Here is a 23,311-nt window from a genome sequence, read left to right as displayed (position 1 = left end):
GTAGCGGAGAAGCGGAGGAAGGAGCTGCGCGATGAGCCCCGTCACGAACGCTCCAGCCCGGCCACGCCTCTGCAGAGGTACCGGGGAGGTCAACATCGACCGGGGGTCTGCGCTCACCTGTCAGATTATTAGGAACCACGTACATTTACTCATCTACGTACTTGTACTTTGTGTAAATTGATTTATACTCGGGTACTTTTACTCTACTACATGTATGTGTACTCTCTACTTGAGTACATGTTTACAAAGCATTGCATTACATATTCAAATTTGTATCATTATCATATCATTATTATCATTATTATTATTGCGATTAATATATCTAAATTAGTAATAATTTAGATATAGGTGGGTAAATAGGTGGGCACAAAGACCCAGCCACACTGTGCAAATACATTTGACTTTGAATACATCAACTTCATCTTTTAAACTTTATTTGTCCCCAAAATGGAGCTCAACAAACTGCAATTAAGATAACACATGCATGTAGAAAAAAATGTGTAATCAAGAAAACGCCTTCAAGGTAGTAACACGTAAGACATGCACGAACGTGGACATATTGTACAAGGACATAGTTATAATTATATCATAGCAAGTTAAAAGATATTTTTACTCAAGCATAAAAGTTATTGTGTTACTTTTACCTTACGCAACAGACACAATTGTGGTAAATGCTGCAAAGTTGATAGATATTTATATCAGTTTTAGTTTAATTTCCCTCATAAATGTCCCTGATTCTCTCTAATAAGATTACACACTGAAGCAGTGAAAAAAGTGCAGTGTCTACAATAATAATAAAACAAAAAAAATCAAGGTCAAGACAATATAACATTTCACATGAACACAAGTCATCATATCACACTTGTTTGTTTAAAAGTACTAAGACAACTATAGTGTTGAGCCTATAGACTGAATGGTGCATTCATGTTTAAAGCCATAAACTGCTTCAACAACACAACTGCATCATGTGCATAACATCTTTAATCTAATTTCATGTGGAAGGTTTTGTAGTGTAAATATATATATACACATATATGGGCAGTAGTGGGACAGCTGAGTTCACAAGAGAACCTGCAGCTAAGAAACAATCATTTAACAATCGTCACAATAGACAGACGTGACGGGATCTGTGCAGTGCAGTTCAGTTTTTGCCCAGTATTTGATATTCCATGAATGGTCGCTCCCTCATCAGCTGTGCCAACATTATTAAAACGACAACCTACAAAAAGAAAGGAGAAGAGGATTCTGGTTAATTACACGGAAATTAACTTCTGAAACCGGAATAATTATATGAGACATATGAAGCTGTTTTCTCTCATATACATATTTGTTGAGGAGCCCCACCCACATGTTAGCAGGATTGGTTTCTTGTGACATCACAAACCCCTGCTGTTTGAATGGTTTTTGAGGGGAACTTTAACGACAAACCAAGTGTGTACAGAAAAAACTGAAGATGAAGAGTTCCGCACCTCGATCAGAAAAACCACCGGAAGGCCCCAGATGATAAATCTCAGCACAGACTGTAAAGCCATCTCCAGCTTGACCTGGCAGCCCTGAGAGAGTGAGAAACACAGGGGATCAATCCCACATCCATGCTGGTATGTTGTGTATGTATGAGTGCTGAGCTTTTCTTAATTTCTACCTGTTTGTAAATCTGCTGCTCCACTGTGCCATTGCAGGAAAGGAAAGTAGAGTTGCAGCAGCTTTGGGGCAAAGCTAGCTCACCGGTGCGATTGAACCAGGAGGTTGTAAGCCAGTCCCTGTAGTCATGGACACCACAACACTGCAACTGAACAAAAAATACCCAGTCACTTACACCATCCATTCATCCATTGTCTTCCATTTATATAGCAAAAATCCAAGATACTTCAATAAGTAGTTTGCTCCCACAGTCCAAAGACATGCAGCCATGGGTTCATAGCCCCACACAACCTTCAAAGTATTTATTTTCCTACATTTTGCACAAACATGCTAGGGGTGTGTCGATGCCTACAATAACTGAACTGAGCACTCACTTGCTCCTGCATAGTATCCACAGCTCGAGAGCTGGGGTCGTCGCTCTTTCCTGTGTAATTCTGAAAGACTCCACTGAGGGAAGCTGTTTCTGAATCCAGCTAAACAAAAAGGCAAAAGACATAAAATAAATCTGTAGCAAAATAATCCACAAACTATAAAAACTCCAGTAAATCCACATGAACTTACCCAACGACTCACTGGTAACTGAACTGATGTGTATCTTACCTTCACAGAATGGAAATAAGCCAACGCAGTAGCTGTGCTTTCCAGACAGAAGACCACGACGAGGAGATAAACAAACTGGAGTGGAGAGGAACACACTTTATTATGTACAGCCCAAAGACTGTTACACACACAGATGCCCTCATTCACACATACACTGACAACCTTACCAGGCCCTGCAGACAGATGGAATCCCTGAGGCTCAGCCACGAGCCGAGGCACCCGCTGGCTACGAGGAAAGCGGAGCTGGCAAGGGTGAGGATCGCTGGCATGGTGATGTAGGTGTTCGAGAAACATAAGCTGGCCTGCCAGTACTTCATCAGCAGATAGACTCCGCTCAAGCCCACCACCAACCCCAGCACCTGGTGAGGTGAACAATATCAAAAATCAAAGACTAATCTTTTTTTGTTTTATTTATATTAAGTAAAACTAAACACAGTATGCATTGTGTCTGTATTCACTGCTGACGTAAAACACTAGGCCCAACGTCAATTTCCCAAGCAGTCACAAGAGTGTGCGTGTGTGTGTGTATGTGTGTGCCCTGTGGTTTGTGTAGTGTCAGTAGCTTTATCCAAAAACTGAAATAGTCTGAAAACTGAAATAGTCACGACAGAAACCCAATCAGATGCCTGATAAAGATTTTATTTAAAGCGGAGAGAATTTAAATAGGCTTATTGTGTGTGTGTGTGTGTGTGTGTGTGTGTGTGTCTGTGTGCGTGTGTGTGTGTACCTAAATCTCTTTACAAAGTCACAGTATGTGGATTTGTCTTCCTCGTGGGGATAAAAGCAAGTCCCTGTTTTGTAAATCATCAAATTCTAAGATAAAGACATGTTTTAATGTTAGGTGAAGGATTGGGTTAGGTTTAGACTTTGATTCTTCAGGAAATGACATTACATTTCTCTCTCTCTCTCTCTCTCTCCGCTACTGTGTGTTTCCTCATCCGAGCTGGTTCTGTGGTCACTTCTCCGTCTGGGAGCCGCAGAGACACCATCTGTTTCCTCCGAGCCACCGACATCTCTAAGTTAAAGAAGAAGGTGGTCGGAGCGTCCATATCACGTAATCTAGTGAAGCGGGCTCTGACCAAGGCTCCTTTGGCTCTCTTGTGTAAAAACGAGTTTAAATCCTGTCTCTTAGTTTGCTTTGCTTTGTGTGATAGCTTCCAGGTTTCTGATCTCCTCCTATAATGTCTGAATGGCTCTTTTTATTTTAACTGTCGAGTTGGCTGAGTATTGCTGACAGATCACTCTTATTTGGGCCTTTCCTACTTCCCACTGCTGGGTAAGGGAGGAAAACTCGTGTATGTTATTTTTCCAAAAAGCCCAAAACAGTTAACATTTTTCACAGAAAGTAAAACCATGCAATAATTTAACGTTAAAATACCAAAAAGACTTTGGTTTTATTGTTGAGGATAAAATAAACTTAAAACTAAATGATGATCAGTAAATTCAACAGGGATGATCTGACAGTTGAAAACCTGATTAGATCTCTCTCTCTCTCTCTCTCTCTCTCTCTCTCTCTCGCTTATGGCCTATGAAAGCTTGTCAGAGCTGGAGAAGAATAAAAGCAGCTGGACATACAGAGACAGTAATGGAGTGTCACTTACGCCCAGGAGCAGACAGGTCAGCTGAAGTGTTGTTGTCACCGCGTTTCTGCTCCGCTCGCTCATTGTGACGCGACAGGAGCGAGTGCCGTTAAACTCCGGAGACGCGTTAATGTGGAGAAACCGTAACCGAGCAGGAACTATGTTCGGAGGCAGAACTGCAATTTTTTTTTCATTTGAGTCAGAGCCGGAGTCACGTGTTTTTTTAATTTTATTATATCGCTGCAGACTTTGGTTCCGCGACACAAGGTTCCTCAAAGAACGCGGAAATGAGAGAGGCAGGAAACATGAACTCCACTCAGCTCAAGTCAAAAGACACCAAAGACTATTATAATAACAAAAACTATAAAAACAATAATAACCAAATCAAAAACAAACATAATAATACCATTATTAACACTAATATATATATATAAAATACTAGGGAGTATAATAATAACAAAAACAATAATGATTACTATCATATAAATGATAACAACAATAGTATTAGTAATAATGATACTTATAACAATTATCAAAAATATAATGATAAAACAATGTTATTATTAATAATAAAAGCAAAAACAACAATAATATAATAATTAACAAATTGAACAATTCATCTCAACAAAATCAAGAAAATCACAAACCGATTACATTAGAAGTTTGTTTGTCCGACTTGTTGATGTATGAGGGCTTTATAACATGTCTTTTTTAAATATATGTATGAAAATTAAAGCCAATAAGTGAAGGACAATAAAAGGTGGTCAATGAAATATCAACATAATTTAGTCTTTAATTGAAATAATTAAATAACCAGTTTGAGGAATTCTCTGATTATTCTGGTTTTACACAGACCTTACACCAGGATATATTGTCAGCTTTAACTTAACTTAACCTACTGTGTCGATAATATACGCTTCTCTGTACTTATTGAAGATTTATTTCTAGGATATATTTAGTGTAGAAAGAAATGTTAGTATCTAGTGGGAGGACGCTTAGAGTTAAACACTTTGGTTACTTTCCTCCTCAAAAGCGATAGTGTGCTAAGTGAACCAATCCTTCAAGTCACGGTCTGCTGCAGAAACTCACAGCTGCAACAAACTGTACGTGGTACTGATTCAAGGTTTTTGTACGACTCTGTATCAGTGGCATGAACCCGCTTCTCAGGTTTCTGCAGGTACCAACAGAGATCATCATCAACGCCTGTAGTGGCTGTGCAGCTCAGAGAGACTTGGATGCAGGACACTGAGTCACAGAAGCACTGAAAGCTGATCCTGGAAAAGAAAGAACACATTTTGAAATAGTTTTTCTATTGTGAGGTGAAGAAAATGCAAATACAGATCAGACATTCAAACTAGGTGAAAGCATGTTTGTAGGGGTTTGTACTGTGTGGAGCTCAGCGTTAATAAACTGTAATGCTCTCGAATGATGTTTTTCTAATAAAGTTTGTACTGATAACACAACAAACTGTTTCGTCTTTAATCTTCTTACATGATTTTAAAACGCAAGTTGATAATTCTCCACTGTGCAGAATTTATATCTTGGAATTTTAATAAGCTTGTAAAAATAACTTCTACTACTTCTTTTAATTTGTGAGAAAAATGATGACATATTATTGATATTTTTATGAAGATTGGAACCATGCTTGATTTTACCGTCAATTTGGCGGTAAATGTAGTCATCAGATCTTATTAAATTCGATTTTTTAATGATTCATTCAGAACTCTAAATACATGTCTCTGCGTCTGACTGAGGGAGGTTTTTGTACGACTGTAATTCACTGTGGCAACATATCTGCTCCGTTTAAATAATAGATGCTCTGACAGTAATAAACTGCTGACCTATCACTTTGAACTCCAATGATGGTCAAAGAGAAGTCAGAACTGCTTCAACTGCCACTAAACCGAGCTGGTGTTCCTGATTGTCTACTGCTCATCTTACACATAAATTTAGACGTTCTAGTCTTCAACTCATAATCTAAATTTGACAAAGTTGGTCTCATGGGGCTTTGTTTGGAGATTTCTGAACATTTAAAACTGTGAGTTTGTTTCAGTTGTGTTTAGCTTCATTGTCTTGAAGACTTGTGTTGTGTTGTGTTCACTGGACCAGTTATTCTCTGAGCAGCTGCAGCAGACAAGTTTCACTTCAGTCAAACTGAGGGAGGTTTTTGTACGGCCCTAAATCACTGTGTGGACTTTCCACCGCCTTGATAACCGAGACAGTAATAATCTCCAACATCTTCAGCCTGAACACCGCTGATGGTTAATGTGTACCTAGAACCAGAGCCACTGCCACTGAATCGAGAGGGAGTTCCTGAATTAAGAGTTGATGTATAGTATAAAAGAAGCTTGGGAGCCTGTCCAGATTTTTGCTGGTACCAGGACACACAATCACCAGAACCACAACTCTGAACTTTTGGGTTGGTGTTACAGGTCAGCGTGACAGTGGATCCTGGAGTAAATGTCACGACTGGAGGCTGAGTCACAGTCATCTGGCCGCTGCATCCTGCACACAAACACAAATCATACATTAATCAGCGGAGGTGAAGAGAGAGAACAGGCAGCGCATCACGTCTGAAATGTTGCTGAGTGACTGAACCTGTGAAGCTGCAGCAGGCCAGCGTCCAGATGAGGAGGGTGATGAGAGTCATGGTGGTTGTGGTCGACTGACGGGTCTGAGTCCTGCAGAGTTGGAGTCACAGGACTATAAAGCTTCTCAGTTCAGTGGAGGATCAGCTGACGATGCAAAGCCTCCTCTCTATGGAAATGATTCCTCTGCTCTGAGCGGACTGAAGGTGACGTGGGACACAAACTCAGGAGCGTTGCTGTTTGGATTTACACTAAATATGAAGAAGCAGATTTGAGGGTCGTCAGCATCTGGATTCAAATTGTGTCACTTTCATTGATGCAAATATGTGTATTTCATTCCCCTTGAATTACAGAGTGAGTAGATGTACGATACAATTTTCAAACATTTTGTTTTAATTCTTTTGAAGCATCCTGTTTGTTTTACAGCTTTCAAATGTAGTCAACCTTTTTTTTCGAAATATTAATTCATGACACAGTTATATCAACTTTTTGTCTCTCAATGATCAGAAGTTAAAAAAAAGTTAATAAATATTTTATTTTTAATTATTGAATCTCGATGAAATTTCAAGCCACATTAGCTCAATATAAATATTTAGTGTAAATTGTGTAGTTTAACCAGAAACTAGTGACTCTTCAGTGGACAGACTGTTGTTCACGGTGCAGGAGGTTTTTGTACGAGCACCTAATGAGTCTGTATCACTGTGGTACACTTTCGGTGGAGGAACCAAACTCAACAATAACTGTAAGTACCAGAGATTTTTACTTTGTGCATTTATAACTTTTATCAAATAATGAACAAGAATTTGATCAAGTTCAGAGATTGACTGGCTGATAATTTTGTTGAATTTTTATCAATCTGAGGTAATCTCATATCCAGAGGAAAAGAAATGCAGATCAATATTTATTGATCGTAATGATTTATGTGGATTAATACATTTATAGAAACATGCTAAAACAAATGTTTCATCTATTTTCATGTACAATGATGATTTTTTTTCACATGTTTAAAACGTTTTAAGATAGAATTTACTCAAGCTTAAAACTAAATTATAAACTGTTTTAAAATGTTTAGTTTGAATTGATCAAAAATGTTTTGGCAAAAAATCTGATGTTGAACACAAACAGGATTTTATCAGTAGATGCAGCTCAGCTTTGTGTTCACGCTTCATGTGGTGAAAAGGAAGTGAAAGAAACAGACGACAAAGGTTTGAACTGTTTTCACACCAGTGTTTCAGCTCTGTGAGTTTAAACAGAAGAAAATCATCTCAGGGACGAGTTCTTCACTGTCACACGTTGAGAAACAGACGTGAAGACGTCCTCAATAATCATCAATAATCATTATCAGTGAACCTTCTCAGCCACATTGACACTTGAACCCTGCGGCTGATGGTCTGACACTGAATGAATGATGTTCAACAGTAGAACTTCTTCTGTTTCATTTTTATAATGTACAAGAAATCATGTGTATGTCATTTTCCTTCATCCTCATCCCTTTGTCTTTTCTCCCCTCTCTCTCTCCTCCAGTGGGTGTGGTGCGGCCCACCCTGACCCTCCTCCCCCCCTCCAGTGAAGAACTGAAGCAGGGCACTGCCACTCTGGTGTGTATGGCCAGTGGGGGCTTCCCCTCAGCCTGGAGTCTGGGCTGGAAGGTGGGGGGCAGCAGCAGCTCCTCAGGGGTGTCTCACAGCCCGGGGGTCCTGGGGGGGGGCGGCCACTACAGCTGGAGCAGCACCTTGAGCCTCCCTGCAGACCAGTGGAGGAAGGCGGGCTCAGTGAGCTGTGAGGCCAGTCTGGACGGACAGAGCCCTGTCACTCAAACCCTGGACCCTGTCCTCTGCTCGGAGTAGAGAGATGACAGCACTTCCTGTCTGACTTGATGCTGATTCTTTGATGAGCTGCACATTTCTTCTGCTGGGTTTTAGTGTCCATGTTGCTTTTCAGTATTGATCATCTGCATATTCTGCTTTATCTAAGAAAGTGTTTTAATTAAACTGACTTTTATCAGTTTAATTCTAATTTTGAACAAACCTACTTATTCAACAAAATATCATAATCATCATTGAATAAAACTGTGTGTCACAATAAATCTGTGTCTTGTTTTGCTTTCAACATTTTACACATTACAAAAAACCTCCAGTCTTGATCATCGCAGTGTCAGAGAGTGCAGGAGATGGTTTCAGTTGTGTCACTTCTCTGCACGTCAGTAGAGGATACTACATATGAAGCATTAAAGCATTTATTTCAAAATCTATAACAATAACCTGGAGCTTTTTGTTTGGACTGATGTACGGTGCCAGGCTCGGTCAGTAGCTTCAGAGCGGGAAGTGAATGAGGAGAATACAAAACGAGAAGTGTGTGTGGAGTTTGTTTCAGTTGTGTTTCAATTCCTTTGCTTGAGGACTTGTGTTGTGTTCACTGGATCAGTTATTCTCTCTGCAGCTGCAGCAGACCAGTTTCACTTCAATCAGACTGAGGGAGGTTTTTGTACGGCTCTAAATCACTGTGTGAACACTCCACTGCCATGATAACCAAGACAGTAATAATCTCCAACATCTTCAGCCTGAACACCTCTGATGGTTAAGGTGTAGCTAGAACCAGATCTACTGCCACTGAATCGAGAGGGAGTTCCTGAATTAAGAGTTGATGCTGAGTAAATAAGAAGCTTGGGAGCCTGTCCAGGTTTTTGAAGGTACCAACTGAGGTCAGCACCAATATCTGAACTCCCTGTGGCTCCGATGTTCACATTCCCTCCAAGACTAACAGACTTGACTGAGTCAGTCTGAGTCAGAAATTTGTTGGCAGCAGACTCTGAAATAAGAAATGAATGAAAGAGCATCAGAGGAAATGGTTTCAACAGCCTGTGGAGGAAAATAAAGAAAACACATTTCCACCACGTTCAAAATCTCTCACCCTGACTCAGAAAAACCAGCATGACACTCAGAGTTACTGTCAACATCATCCTGATGCAGTTTGCAGTGTGAGTGCGTGAAAACGCTTCAGACTCTGTGTGACTTTAACTCTGAGGAGCAGCGATGCATAAAATTCATGCAAAATACATTTGAGTGCACCTGTCTTTATGAAACTGAGAGGAAGAGGTGACGCTGAGTGAGAACATGTGGACATCACGTGAAGGAACTTTCACTTCTGTGTCTGACTTTGAAAAGTTCTGGTCTGCACACATGGGAGAAGTTTGTCTTCAAGGCTTTTTACCAGAAAACATTTGAATGTGATTGTTGTTAATGGACTATTTCATCCCAAACCAAGAAATGTATCAAAATCTAACCAAGTGATTTTGTCTCCTCAACTAAATCCAACTGTGACTGAACACTGAAGCCAGGAAGCTGCTCTGGGAGTAACTCTCTCCCTCAGGAAGATCCCTTCAAGTCTCTAAGTAGATGCACACTGCCCTCTGCTGGCAGTTCAATAGCTCCATCATGGTGTGATGCTGATTTTGTTTTACATTATATTTCATTTAGCTGATGCTTTTATCCAAAGCTACTTACAATAAGTGCATTCAACCATGAGGGAACAAACCAAGAACTACAAGAATCAAGAAAGTAGAATTTCTTATAATTTCCTATAATTAAGTGCTATTTAATTTCTACTAATGTTTTAGTTTAAACTTTCATTCAAGTGAAAGTCGGAAGAACGGTACGCAAGTATTAATGTTATGAAATTGACGCAGGTAATTGGTAACCAGTGAAGGGAGCTGAGGAGCCGAGTAGTGTGAGTGAATTTGTTTAAAGACCAGTGGAGCTGCTGCATTCTGGATGAGCTGCAGAGGTTGGATGGAACTAGCAGGTAGACCTGCCAGGAGGGAGGTGCCATAGTCTAGAGGTGAGATGACCAGAGCCTGGACCAGGACCTGCTCCGCCTTCTGAGTGAGAAGGGGACGTGTTCTCCTGATGTTGTGCAGCATGAATCTACAGGAACGTGTTGTTGCAGTAATGTTGGCAGTAAGGGAGAGTTGACTGTCGAGTGTCACACCCAGGTTCATAGCAGTCTGGGTGGGGGCTAACACGGAGTTGTCTGTCAAGTTTCTGTCCTTGTTCAACCTTTTCATCACCATGTACATCAGTCATTTCATGCAGCTCTGATATATGTGAAAGAAGTAAGTAAGTACGAGTCATCTGACCTCAGTGACCCCAGGCCTCTGTTTTATTTAACCATCTCACCCTCTGAGAAAATACTCTGAGTATCAATCAGACTAAATGTGACAATGAAGTTTACGAGTATCAGGCTCATTCGAATACTTCATACAAAAGAATGAAGTTTAACATGTCAATTCCATTAAAACTGAGCAAACTTTGTCTGATAATAAAGATAAAACCATGTTAATAAAAAGAGCTGCAAAATGCATCATGAGCCTAAAGAGACCTTAGTTAGATAGACTGTCTATATGAAGGTATAGACATTCTGATTACTGTATAATGATATATAAGGTCTATATATATATAAATACAGTTAACTGAGTTTCTATATATAGTTATATGCAGTTTAAATAAAGATATATCCTGTCAATTGCTATATCAGCATCAGAATCAGGTTTATTGGCCAAGTAAGTTTGCACAAACAGGGAATTTGACTCGGTAAAGTGGCTCTCAGGTGGTTACACAGAATACACCTCACAAAACAAACATAACAAAACAAAACAAAACAAAGCAAAACAAAACAATACAAACAGTTCGAACAGTGCGACGGTCTACTGAAAAGAAGTGCATGTGTGCATATTACAATTATCCAGTGAGGGTGAAATAAGTAAACATATTTAAATATAATTATAATATATATTATATATAATATAATATAATTTCGGGAGTAACTGTACAGTGGTTATTATAAGGATCCAGAGTTATTGCACAGTGCCACAGTGGGTTGGCTGTTCAGAAGCGAGACGGCGAGGGGGGAAGAAACTGTTTTTGTGTCTGGTGGTTTTGGTGAACAGCGATCTGTAGCTTCTACCAGAGGGGAGGAGTTTGAAAAGGTTGTGTCCCCGTTTCCTGACTCTGGAGCTGTACAGGTCCTGGATGGTGGGCAGGTTGGCACCCATGATCTTTCCTGCAGACCTGACTGTCCGTTGGAGTCTATTTTTATCCAAATCTGTGGCCGATCCAAACCAGACAGTTATGGATGTGCAGAGAACAGACTCGATGACTGCAGTGTAGAGCAGGATCAGCAGCTCCTGAGGCAGGTTGTGCTTCCTAAGCTGGCGCAGGAAGTACAACCTCTGCTGGGCCTTCTTGAGAATTGTGTTGATGTTAGGTTCCCACTTCAGATTCCTGGAGATTGTGGATCCCAGAAACTTGAACGATTCCACAGCCAACACAGTACTGCTGAGTAAGGTGAGGGGGTGCAGTGCCGGGGGGCTCCTCCTGAAGTCCACTGTCATCTACACAGCTTTAAGCGTGTTAAGCTCTAGGTTGTTGCGACCGCACCACAGGACCAGCTGTTCGACCTCCGCCTATATGCAGACTCATCTTTATCCTGGATGAGAACGATGACTGATGTGTCGTCTGCTAATTTTAGGATTTTAACAGATGGGTCTCCTGAGGTGCAGTCGTTTGTGTAGATGATATATAAGGTTTGTATAGATTTAATTAGGGTCTATTGACTGTCTCAATAATATATTTATTAACCAGTTTAATAATATAATCATCTTTTCATAATATATTCATGAAGAGACTTTAAAAATAGGATGACAGTCTATATTAAATTTGTAAAATCTATAGACAATCAATAAAAATATATGTGCAGTCTATATGTCTTTAAAAAACATTAATGCAAAGATAGATTCCACAAATAATCTATATAAATATGTCTACAGCCTATGGAATTCCCCTTGCTCTATATAGGATTCTTGATTATAATAAAAATACACCATGAATTTATTTACTGCAAATACTTTACTTGAGAAAATATATTTTGTACAAACTTGGTAAAATTTTACAGAGTTGACTGTGGAAAATAAGAGAATAAGCAAAGCTTGAGGTGAAATGATATTTAAATATTACAAACTGTTCATTGATTTGTAGGAATAAAGTGATGTAGTGAGTAAAATAAACTTTTGAAAAGCTTCATCTTAGGTCTGAAAGTGTGTGATTGTGTCTGTTGTGCTTGGTGAGGTTACTGTCAGTCTCTGTGTTCACTGGTCTGTGTCCCACTCTCTTCCTGCTGTAACAGCTCATGTCTCTGCGTCTGACTGAGGGAGGTTTTTGTACGACTGTAATTCACTGTGTGAACACAGCCGCTCCGTTTACTAGATGGCCGCTCAGACAGTAGTAAACTGCTGCATCTTCACTCTGAACTCCACTGATGGTCAAAGAGAAGTCAGAGCTGCTTCCACTTCCACTAAACCGAGCAGGTATTCCTGAATGTCTATTGCTCACCCTATATATTAGTAGCTGTGGAGCCTGTCCAGGTTTCTGCTGGTACCAGTACATACAATCAACAGAACGACAAGTGTCAACTTTGAGGTTGGTTGTACAGGTCAGTGTGACAGTGGATCGTGGAGTAAATGTCACGACTGGAGGCTGAGTCACAGTCACCTGGCCGCTGCATCCTGCACACAAACACAAATCATACATTAATCAGCGGAGGTGAAGAGAGAGAACAGGCAGCGCATCACGTCTGAAATGTTGCTGAGTGACTGAACCTGTGAAGCTGCAGCAGGCCAGCGTCCAGATGAGGAGGGTGATGAGAGTCATGGTGGTTGTGGTCGACTGACGGGTCTGAGTCCTGCAGAGTTGGAGTCACAGGACTATAAAGCTTCTCAGTTCAGTGGAGGATCAGCTGATGCAAAGCCTCCTCTCTATGGAAATGATTCCTCTGCTCTGAGCGGACTGAAGGTGACGTGGGACACAAACTCAGGAGCGTTGCTGTTTGGATTTACACTAAATATGAAGAAGCAGAATTGAGGATCGTCAGCATCTGGATTCAAATTGTTTCACTTTCATTGATGCAAATATGTGTATTTAATTCCCCTTGAATTACAGAGTGAGTAGGCGTGCAATATAATTTTAAAAGCTTCTTGTTTTAATTCTTTTGAAGCATCCTGTTTGTTTTATGGCTTTCAAATGATGTCAAACTATTTTTACGAAATAATAATTCATGACAAAGTTAAATGAATTTGTATGTAAAATGTAAAAAAATATATAATTTTTTAATATTGAAATCTTGATGACATTTTCAGCCACATTAGCTCAATATAAATATTCAGTGTTAATTGTGTAGTTTTACCAGAAACAAGTGACTCTTCAGTGGACAGACTGTTGTTCACGGTGCAGGAGGTTTTTGTACGAGCACCTAATGAGTCTGTATCACTGTGGTGGACTTTCGGTGGAGGAACCAAACTCGTCAGTAACGGTAAGTACCAGAGATTTTTACTTTGATCATTTATAACTTTTATCAAATAATGAACAAGAATTTGATAAAGTTCAGAGATTGACTGGCTAATAATTTTTTTTAATTTTTATCAATCTGAGGTAATCTCATATCCTGAAAAAAAGAAATACAGATCAATATTTATTGGTCGTAATCAGTTTATGTAGATTAATACATTTATAGAAACATTCTAAAACAAATGTTACATCTATTTTCATGTACCCTGATGATTTAAATTCACATGTTTAAAATGTTTTAAAATAGAATTTGCTCAAGTTTCAAACTAAATCATAAATTGTTTAAAATTTTTTCGTTTGAATTGATCAAACTTATTTTGGCACAAAAATCAGATGTTGAACACAAACAGGATTTTATCAGTAGATGCAGCTCAGCTTTGTGTTCACGCTTCATGTGGTGAAAAGGAAGTGAAAGAAACAGACGACAAAGGTTTGAACTGTTTTCACCCCAGTGTTTCAGCTCTGTGAGTTTAAACAGAAGAAAATCATCTCAGGGACGAGTTCTTCACTGTCACACGTTGAGAAACAGACGTGAAGACGTCCTCAATAATCATCAATAATCATTATCAGTGAACCTTCTCAGCCACATTGACACTTGAACCCTGCGGCTGATGGTCTGACACTGAGTGAATGATGTTCAACAGTAGAAGATCTTCTGTTTCATTTTATAACATACAAGAAATCACCTGTACGTCATTTTCCTTCATCCTCATCCCTTTGTCTTTTCTCCCCTCTCTCTCCTCCAGTGGATGTGGTGCGGCCCACCCTGACCCTCCTCCCCCCCTCCAGTGAAGAGCTGCAGCAGGGCAGTGTCACTCTGGTGTGTATGGCCAGTGGGGGCTTCCCCTCAACCTGGAGCCTGGGCTGGAAGGTGGGGGGCAGCATCAGGTCCTCAGGGGTGTCTCACAGCCTGGGGGTCCTGGGGGGGGGCGGCCACTACAGCTGGAGCAGCACCTTGAGTCTCCCTGCAGATCAATGGAGGAAGGCGGGCTCAGTGAGCTGTGAGGCCAGTCTGGACGGACAGAGCCCTGTCACTCAAACCCTGGACCCTGACCTCTGCTCGGAGTAGAGAGACGACATCACTTCCTGTCTGACATGATGCTGATTCTTTGATGAGCTGCACATCTCCTCTCTGCAGCTTTCTGCTGGGTTTTAGTGTCCATGTTGCTTTTCAGTATTGATCAAATCCATATTCTGCTTTATCTCTTGTGTGTCTAGTCTAGTGTTTTTAATTAAACTGACTTTTATTAGTTTAATTCTAATTACGAACAAACCTACTCATTCATCAAAATATCATAATCATCATTGAATAAAACTTTGTGTCACAATAAATCAGTGTCTTTGTTTTGCTTTCAACATTTTACACTTTGCAAAACCTTCAGTCTGGATCATTGCAGTGTCAGACAGTGCAGGAGATGGTTTCAGTTGCGTCTCTTCTCTGCACGTCAGTAGAGGATACTACACATGAAGCTTCAAAGAATTTATTTCAAAATCTATAACAATAACCTGGAGCTTTTTGTTTGGACTGATGTACGGTGCCAGGTTTGGTCAGTAGCTTCAGAGCGGGAAGTGAATGAGGAGAATACAAAACGAGAAGTGTGTGTGGGGTTTGTTTCAATTGTGTTTCCATTCCTCTGCTTGAAGACTTGTGTTGTGTTCACTGGACCAGTTATTCTCTGTGCAGCTGCAGCAGACCAGTTTCACTTCAGTCAGACTGAGGGAGGTTTTTGTACGGCTCTAAATCACTGTGTGAACACACTGCCAACACCGAGACAGTAATAATCTCCAACATCTTCAGCCTGAACACCAGTGATGGTTAAGGTGTAGCTAGAACCAGATCTACTGCCACTGAATCGAGAGGGAATTCCTGAATTAAGAGTTGATGCTTTGTATATAAGAAGCTTGGGAGCCTGTCCAGGTTTTTGAAGGTACCAACTGAGGTCAGCACCAATATCTGAACTCCCTGTGGCTCCGATGTTCACAGTCCCTCCAAGACTAACAGACTTGACTGAGTCAGTCTGAGTCAGAAATGTGTTGGCAGCAGATTCTGAAATAAGAAATGAATGAAAGAGCATCAGAGGAAATAGTTTCAACAGCCTGTGGAGGAAAATAAAGAAAACACATTTCCACCACGTTCAAAATCTCTCACCCTGACTCAGAAAAACCAGCATGACACTCAGAGTTACTGTCAACATCATCCTGATGCAGTTTGCTGTGTGAGTGCGTGAAAACGGTTCAGACTCTGTGTGACTTTAACTCTGAGGAGCAGCGATGCATTAAATTCATGCAAAATACATTTGAGTGCACCTGTCTTTATGAAACTGAGAGGAAGAGGTGCCGCTGAGTGAGAACATGTGGACATCACATGAAGGAACTTTCACTTCTGTGTCTGACTTTGAAAAGTTCTGGTCTGCACACATGGGAGAAGTTGGTCTTCGAGGCTTTTTACCAGAAAACCTTTGAATGTGATTGTTGTTAATGGACTATTTCATCCCAAACCAAGAAATGTATCAACATCTAACCACGTGATTTTGTTTCCTCAACTAAATCCAACTGTGACTGAACACTGAAGCCAGGAAGCTGCTCTGGGAGTAACTCTCTCCCTCAAGAATATCCCTTCATGTCTATGAGTAGATGCACACTGCCCTCTGCTGGCAGTTCACCATCATCAATTACTCCATCATGGTGTGAGGCTGATTTTGTTTTATATTATATTTCATTTAGCTTTTATCCAAAGCGACTTACAATAAGTGGATTCAACCATGAGGGTTCAAACCCAGAACAACAAGAATCAAGAAAGTAGAATTTCTTCAAGAAAGTCAAACTACAAAGTGCTATAACTAAGTGCCATTTAAGTTCTACTAATGTGTTAGTTTAAACTTTCATTCAAGGTATAGTCTGAAGAGGTGTATTTTTTGTTTGTGGCGGAGGATGTATAGAATTTCTGTCCTGATGTCAATGGGGAGCTCATTCCACCATTTAGGAGCCAGGACAGCAAACAGTCGTGATGTTGTTGAGTGTTTAGCAGTGAGGGAGCAACAAGCTGATTGGCAGATGCAGAGCGGAGTGAACAGGCTGGGGTGTAACGTTTGACCATGTCCTGGATGGAGACTGGACCCGATCCGTTAACAGCAAGGTACACAAGTACTAATGTTTTGAAATGGACGCGGGCAGCCACTGGTAACCAGTGAAGGGAGCTGAGGAGCGGAGTAGTGTGAGTGAATTTAGTTAAAAGACCAGTGGAGCTGCTGCATTCTGGATGAGCTGCAGGTTGGATGGCACTAGCAGGTAGACCTGCCAGGAGGGAGGTGCCATAGTCTAGAGGTGAGATGACCAGAGCCTGGACCAGAACCTGCGCCGCCTTCTGAGTGAGAAGGGGACGTGTTCTCCTGATGTTGTGCAGCATGAATCTACAGGAACGTGTTGTTGCAGTAATGTTGGCTGTAAGGGAGAGTTGACTGTCGAGTGTCACACCCAGGTTCATAGCAGTCTGGGTGGAGGCTAACTCGGAGTTGTCTGTCAAGTTTCTGTCCTTGTTCAACCTTTTCATCACCATGTACATCAGTCATTTCATGCAGCTCTGATATTAGAGAAAGAAATAAGTAAGTACGAGTCATCTGACCTCAGTGACCCCAGGCCTCTGTTTTATTTAAGTATTCTCACCCGCTGGGAAAATACTCTGAGTATCAATCAGACTAAATGTGACAATGAAGTTTACGAGTATCAGGCTCATTGGATTACTTTGTGAAAAAAATAAAGCTGAACATGTCAATTCCATTCAAACTGAGCAAACTGCATCTGCTAATAAAGATAAATCCATGTGAATAAAAAGAGCTGCAAAATGCATCATGAGCCTAAAGAGACCTTAGTTAGATAGACTGTCTATATGAAGGTATAGAAAGTCTGATTACTGTATAATGATATATAAGGTCTATATATATATAAATACAGTTTATTGAGTTTCTATATATAGTTAAATGCAGTTTAAATAAAGATATATCCTGTCAATTGCTATATCAGCATCAGAATCAGGTTTATTGGTCAAGTAAGTTTGCACAAACAGGGAATTTGACTCGGTAAAGTGGCTCTCAGGTGCTTACACAGAATACACATCACAAAACAAACATAACAACACAAAACAAAGTAAAACAAATCAATACAAACAGTCCGAACAGTGCAACGGTCTAAGAAAAGAAGTGCAGGTGTGCATATTACAATTATCCAGTGAGGGTGAAATAAGTAAACATATTAAATATAATTATAATATATATTATATATAATATAATATAATTTCGGGAGTAACGGTACAGTGGTTATTATAAGGATCCAGAGTTATTGCACAGTGCCACAGTGGGTTGGCTGTTCAGAAGCGAGACGGCGAGGGGGGAAGAAACTGTTTTTGTGTCTGGTGGTTTTGGTGAACAGCGATCTGTAGCTTCTACCAGAGGGGAGGAGTTTGAAAAGGTTGTGTCCCCGTTTCCTGACTCTGGAGCTGTACAGGTCCTGGATGGTGGGCAGGTTGGCACCCATGATCTTTCCTGCAGACCTGACTGTCCGTTGGAGTCTATTTTTATCCAATTCTGTGGCCGATCCAAAGCAGACAGTTATGGATGTGCAGAGAACAGACACGATGACTGCAGTGTAGAGCAGGATCAGCAGCTCCTGAGGCAGGTTGTGCTTCCTAAGATGGTGCAGGAAGTACAACCTCTGCTGGGCCTTCTTGAGAATTGTGTTGATGTTAGGTTCCCACTTCAGGTTCCTGGAGATTGTGGATCCCAGAAACTTGAACGATTCCACAGCCAACACAGTACTGTTGAGTACGGTGAGGGGGTTCAGTGCTGGGGGGCTCCTCCTGAAGTCCACTGTCATCTACACGGCTTTAAGTGTGTTAAGCTCTAGGTTGTTGCGACCGCACCACAGGACCAGCTGTTCGACCTCCCGCCTATATGCAGACTCATCTTTATCCTGGATGAGGCCGATGACTGATGTGTCGTCTGCTAATTTTAGGATTTTAACAGATGGGTCTCCTGAGGTGCAGTCGTTTGTGTAGATGATATATAAAGTTTGTATAGATTTAATTAGAGTCTATTAACAGTCTCAATAATATATTTATTAAACAGTTTAATAATATAATCATCTTTTCATAATATATTCATGAAGAGACTTTAAAAATAGGATGACAGTCTATATAAAATATGTAGAACCTATAGACAATCAATAGAAATATATGTGCAGTCTATATATCTTTAAAAAACATTAATGCAAAGATAGAGTCCACAAACAATCTATATAAAGATGTGTACAGCCTATGGAATTCACCTTGCTCTATATAGGATTCTTGATACACTAAAAATACACCATGAATTTATTTACTGCAAATACTGCACTTGAGAAAATCTATTTTGTACAAACTTGGTAAAATTTTACAGAGTTGACTGTGGAAAATAAGAGAACAAGCAAAGCTTGAGGTGAAATGATATTTAAATATTACAAACTGGTCATTGATTTGTAGGAATAAAGTGATGTAGTGAGTAAAACAAACTTTTGAAGAGCTTCATCTTAGGTCTGAAAGTGTGTGATTGTGTCTGTTGTGCTTGGTGAGGTTACTGTCAGTCTCTGTGTTCACTGGTCTGTGTCCCACTCTCTTCCTGCTGTAACAGCTCATGTCTCTGCGTCTGACTGAGGGAGGTTTTTGTACGACTGTAAATCACTGTGTCAACACATCTGCTCCGTTTACCACATGGATACTCTTACAGTAGTAAACTGCTGCATCTTCACTCTGAACTCCACTGATGGTCAAAGAGAAGTCAGAGCTGCTTCCACTTCCACTAAACCGAGCCGGTATTCCTGATTGTCTATTGCTCACCCTGTATATTAGGAGCTGTGGAGCCTGTCCAGGTTTCTGCTGGTACCAGTACATACAATCAACAGAACTACATTTTGCAACTTTGGGGTTGGTGTTACAGGTCAGTGTGACAGTGGATCCTGGAGTAAAGGTCACGACTGGAGGCTGAGTCACAGTCACCTGGCCGCTGCATCCTGCACACAAACACAAATCATACATTAATCAGCGGAGGTGAAGAGAGAGAACAGGCAGCGCATCACGTCTGAAATGTTGCTGAGTGACTGAACCTGTGAAGCTGCAGCAGGCCAGCGTCCAGATGAGGAGGGTGATGAGAGTCATGGTGGTTGTGGTCGACTGACGGGTCTGAGTCCTGCAGAGTTGGAGTCACAGGACTATAAAGCTTCTCAGTTCAGTGGAGGATCAGCTGACGATGCAAAGCCTCCTCTCTATGGAAATGATTCCTCTGCTCTGAGCGGACTGAAGGTGACGTGGGACACAAACTCAGGAGCGTTGCTGTTTGGATTTACACTAAATATGAAGAAGCACAATTGAGGCTCGTCAGCATCTGGATTCAAATTGTGTCACTTTCATTGATGCAAATATGTGTATTTCATTCCCCTTGAATTACAGAGTGAGTAGACGTACTATAGATTTTCGAAATATATTATTTCTATTTTTTTGAAGCATCCTGATTGTTTTGCAGCTTTCAAATGATGTCAAACAATTTTTTGAAAAATTAATTCAGGACAAAGTGAAATCAACATTTTTTTTCGTAATGTTAAGCAGTAACAAAAATGTTCACAAATATTGTATTTTTAATTTTTAAATCTTGATGGAATTTCCAACCAAATTACCTCAATATATATATTCAGTATAAATTGTGTAGTTTAACCAGAAACAAGTGACTCTTCATTGGACAGACTGTTGTTCACGGTGCAGGAGGTTTTTGTCCGAGCACCTAATGAGTCTGTATCACTGTGGTGGACTTTCGGTGGAGGAACCAAACTCAACATAAACTGTAAGTACCAGAGATTTTTACTTTGTGCATTTATAACTTTTATCAAATAATGATCAAGAATTTGATCAAGTTCAGAGATTGACTGGCTGATAATTTTGTTGAATTTTTATCAATCTGAGGTAATCTCATATTCTGAGAGAAAGAAATGAAGATCAATATTTATTGATCGTAATGATTTATGTGGATTAATACATTTATAGAAACATGCTAAAACAAATGTTTCATCTATTTTCATGTACAATGATGATTTTTTTTCACATGTTTAAAACGTTTTAAGATAGAATTTGCTCAAGCTTAAAACTAAATCATAAACTGTTTTAAAATGTTTAGTTTGAATTGATCAAAAATGTTTTGGCAAAAAATCTGATGTTGAACACAAACAGGATTTTATCAGTAGATGCAGCTCAGCTTTGTGTTCACGCTTCATGTGGTGAAAAGGAAGTGAAAGAAACAGACGACAAAGGTTTGAACTGTTTTCACACCAGTGTTTCAGCTCTGTGAGTTTAAACAGAAGAAAATCATCTCAGGGACGAGTTCTTCACTGTCACACGTTGAGAAACAGACGTGAAGACGTCCTCAATAATCATCAATAATCATTATCAGTGAACCTTCTCAGCCACATTGACACTTGAACCCTGCGGCTGATGGTCTGACACTGAGTGAATGATGTTCAACAGTAGAAGTTCTTCTGTTTCATTTGATAACATACAAGAAATCACCTGTACGTCATTTTCCTTCATCCTCATCCCTTTGTCTTTTCTCCCCTCTCTCTCCTCCAGTGGGTGTGGTGCGGCCCACCCTGACCCTCCTCCCCCCCTCCAGTGAAGAGCTGAAGCAGGGCACTGCCACTCTGGTGTGTATGGCCAGCGGAGGCTTCCCCTCAGCCTGGATTCTGGGCTGGAAGGTGGGGGGCAGCAGCAGCTCCTCAGGGGTGTCTCACAGCCTGGGGGTCCTGGGGGAAACCGGCCACTACAGCTGGAGCAGCACCTTGAGCCTCCCTGCAGACCAGTGGAGGAAGGCGGGCTCAGTGAGCTGTGAGGCCAGTCTGGACGGACAGAGCCCTGTCACTAAAACCCTGGACCCTGACCTCTGCTCGGAGTAGAGAGACGACCGGATGGAGTCATTGTGCTCTACTGTGGGTCCGTTTGATTTACATGTGTTCTACTGCAGCCTTGCATGTCTTCATGTCTTTTCTTCAACTCATTATGACAGTCCAATGCTGTATTGTGCTACTTTTGAAACAAGAATAAATATTTCATGTTCTCATGTCATTTGTTTTTCACATTTCTATTTTTATTTTACTAAAATAAAAATATATCATCACCAACATCTGATTCTGTTTTAGTTTTTCTGCAGTAAAAGATATTAATGTAAATCTGTGTTTACTTCTACTTAGACAGTAATTTCTCTTGTGTGGATCTGCAGGAAAACCATGTTTCTGACTTTTGAGTTGAACATTGACAAAATGATGAAAATCACAGAAGTATCACATTAGTAGTTTGAAGGACTTTCCTCATAATTCATGTTATTGTGAATAAGTGACAGAAGTAAAAGTTTATGATGAAACCTCATAAACTAAAGGGAAATTTCACATTTAGCATAAAAGTTAATTAGATATTCTGTTCCATCCATGTTCTGATGTGTGAGTGCTTAATGGTAATACACTTTTAAACCTGTGGTTATAATAATCATTGTATCACTATTTGATGAAGTGTAACAAAATCTAAATGACAATTAAAGTCGATAAATAAATATCTGGCATCATTTAGTCATCAAATGAAATTGATAAATAACCACAATTGTTTCTGATTATTCTGGTTTTAAACTTGCAGGATGTGCTGGTTGTATGAGCTCAATGTGTTTTATAATACATCGTACATGACAAAGTTAGTTTCATGGGGCTTTGTTTAGAGATTTCTGAACATTTAAAACTGTGAGTTTGTTTCAGTTGTGTTTAGCTTCATTGTCGTTCTGCTTGATGACTTGTGTTGTGTTCACTGGAACAGTTATTCTCTGTGCAGCTGCAGCAGACCAGTTTCACTTCAGTCAAACTGAGGGAGGTTTTTGTACGGCTCTAAATCACTGTGTGAACTTTCCATCGCCAACAGTACCAAGACAGTAATAATCTCCAACATCTTCAGCCTGAACACCTCTGATGGTTAAGGTGAAGCTAGAACCAGAACCACTGCCAGTGAATCGAGAGGGAGTTCCTGAATATAGAGTTGTTGCATAGTATATAAGAAGCTTGGGAGCCTGTCCAGGTTTCTGCTGGTACCAGGACAAACGATTATTGCTATAAACACTGGGGTTGGTGTTACAGGTCAGCGTGACAGTGGATCCTGGAGTAAATGTCACGACTGGAGGTTGAGTCACAGTCATCTGGCCGCTGCATCCTGCACACAAACACAAATCATACATTAATCAGCGGAGGTGAAGAGAGAGAACAGGCAGCGCATCACGTCTGAAATGTTGCTGAGTGACTGAACCTGTGAAGCTGCAGCAGGCCAGCGTCCAGATGAGGAGGGTGATGAGAGTCATGGTGGTTGTGGTCGACTGACGGGTCTGAGTCCTGCAGAGTTGGAGTCACAGGACTATAAAGCTTCTCAGTTCAGTGGAGGATCAGCTGACGATGCAAAGCCTCC

General features: G+C 40.5%; 1 protein-coding gene and 5 gene segments (V, D, J or C); 2 read left to right on the top strand and 4 right to left on the bottom strand.

Annotated features, from left to right (window-relative positions):
• Positions 1-8,495, top strand: part of LOC133961798 (Ig kappa chain V-V region MOPC 21-like) — a 67,163-nt gene extending 58,668 nt beyond the window's left edge. The window contains 2 exon segments of the V gene segment in view: positions 7,116-7,151; positions 7,934-8,495. Coding sequence covers positions 7,116-7,151; positions 7,934-8,256 — 359 coding nt within the window.
• Positions 1-20,223, bottom strand: part of LOC133961797 (Ig kappa chain V-III region MOPC 63-like) — a 43,073-nt gene extending 22,850 nt beyond the window's left edge. Inside the window, 2 exon segments of the V gene segment in view lie at positions 19,527-19,845; positions 19,939-20,223. Coding sequence covers positions 19,527-19,845; positions 19,939-19,990 — 371 coding nt within the window.
• Positions 1-21,996, top strand: part of LOC133961801 (Ig kappa chain V-III region MOPC 63-like) — an 84,231-nt gene extending 62,235 nt beyond the window's left edge. The window contains 2 exon segments of the V gene segment in view: positions 20,634-20,669; positions 21,449-21,996. Of these exon segments, the coding sequence occupies positions 20,634-20,669; positions 21,449-21,771 (359 nt within the window).
• Positions 1-23,287, bottom strand: part of LOC133961803 (Ig kappa chain V-III region MOPC 63-like) — a 92,952-nt gene extending 69,665 nt beyond the window's left edge. Inside the window, 2 exon segments of the V gene segment in view lie at positions 22,762-23,062; positions 23,156-23,287. Coding sequence covers positions 22,762-23,062; positions 23,156-23,207 — 353 coding nt within the window.
• The window catches only part of LOC133961800 (Ig kappa chain V-III region MOPC 63-like), an 80,826-nt gene that overhangs the window by 47,082 nt on the left and 10,433 nt on the right, over positions 1-23,311 (bottom strand).
• tspan37 (tetraspanin 37) lies at positions 418-4,052 on the bottom strand. The gene is made up of 7 exons (XM_062397159.1): positions 3,843-4,052; positions 2,409-2,600; positions 2,242-2,316; positions 2,016-2,114; positions 1,643-1,789; positions 1,470-1,553; positions 418-1,219 (listed from the first exon to the last, which is right to left on the bottom strand). Exons 1-7 carry the CDS (start codon positions 3,903-3,905, stop codon positions 1,142-1,144), a joined length of 738 nt encoding a protein of 245 aa, XP_062253143.1. The 5' UTR covers positions 3,906-4,052; the 3' UTR covers positions 418-1,141.

Source organism: Platichthys flesus, chromosome 10 (assembly GCF_949316205.1).
Source record: "Platichthys flesus chromosome 10, fPlaFle2.1, whole genome shotgun sequence".
NCBI classification, from domain to species: Eukaryota; Metazoa; Chordata; class Actinopteri; order Pleuronectiformes; family Pleuronectidae; genus Platichthys; species Platichthys flesus.
The sequence above is the reverse complement of the archived record's forward strand: the minus strand, read 5'-3'. Positions and strand labels throughout refer to the sequence as shown.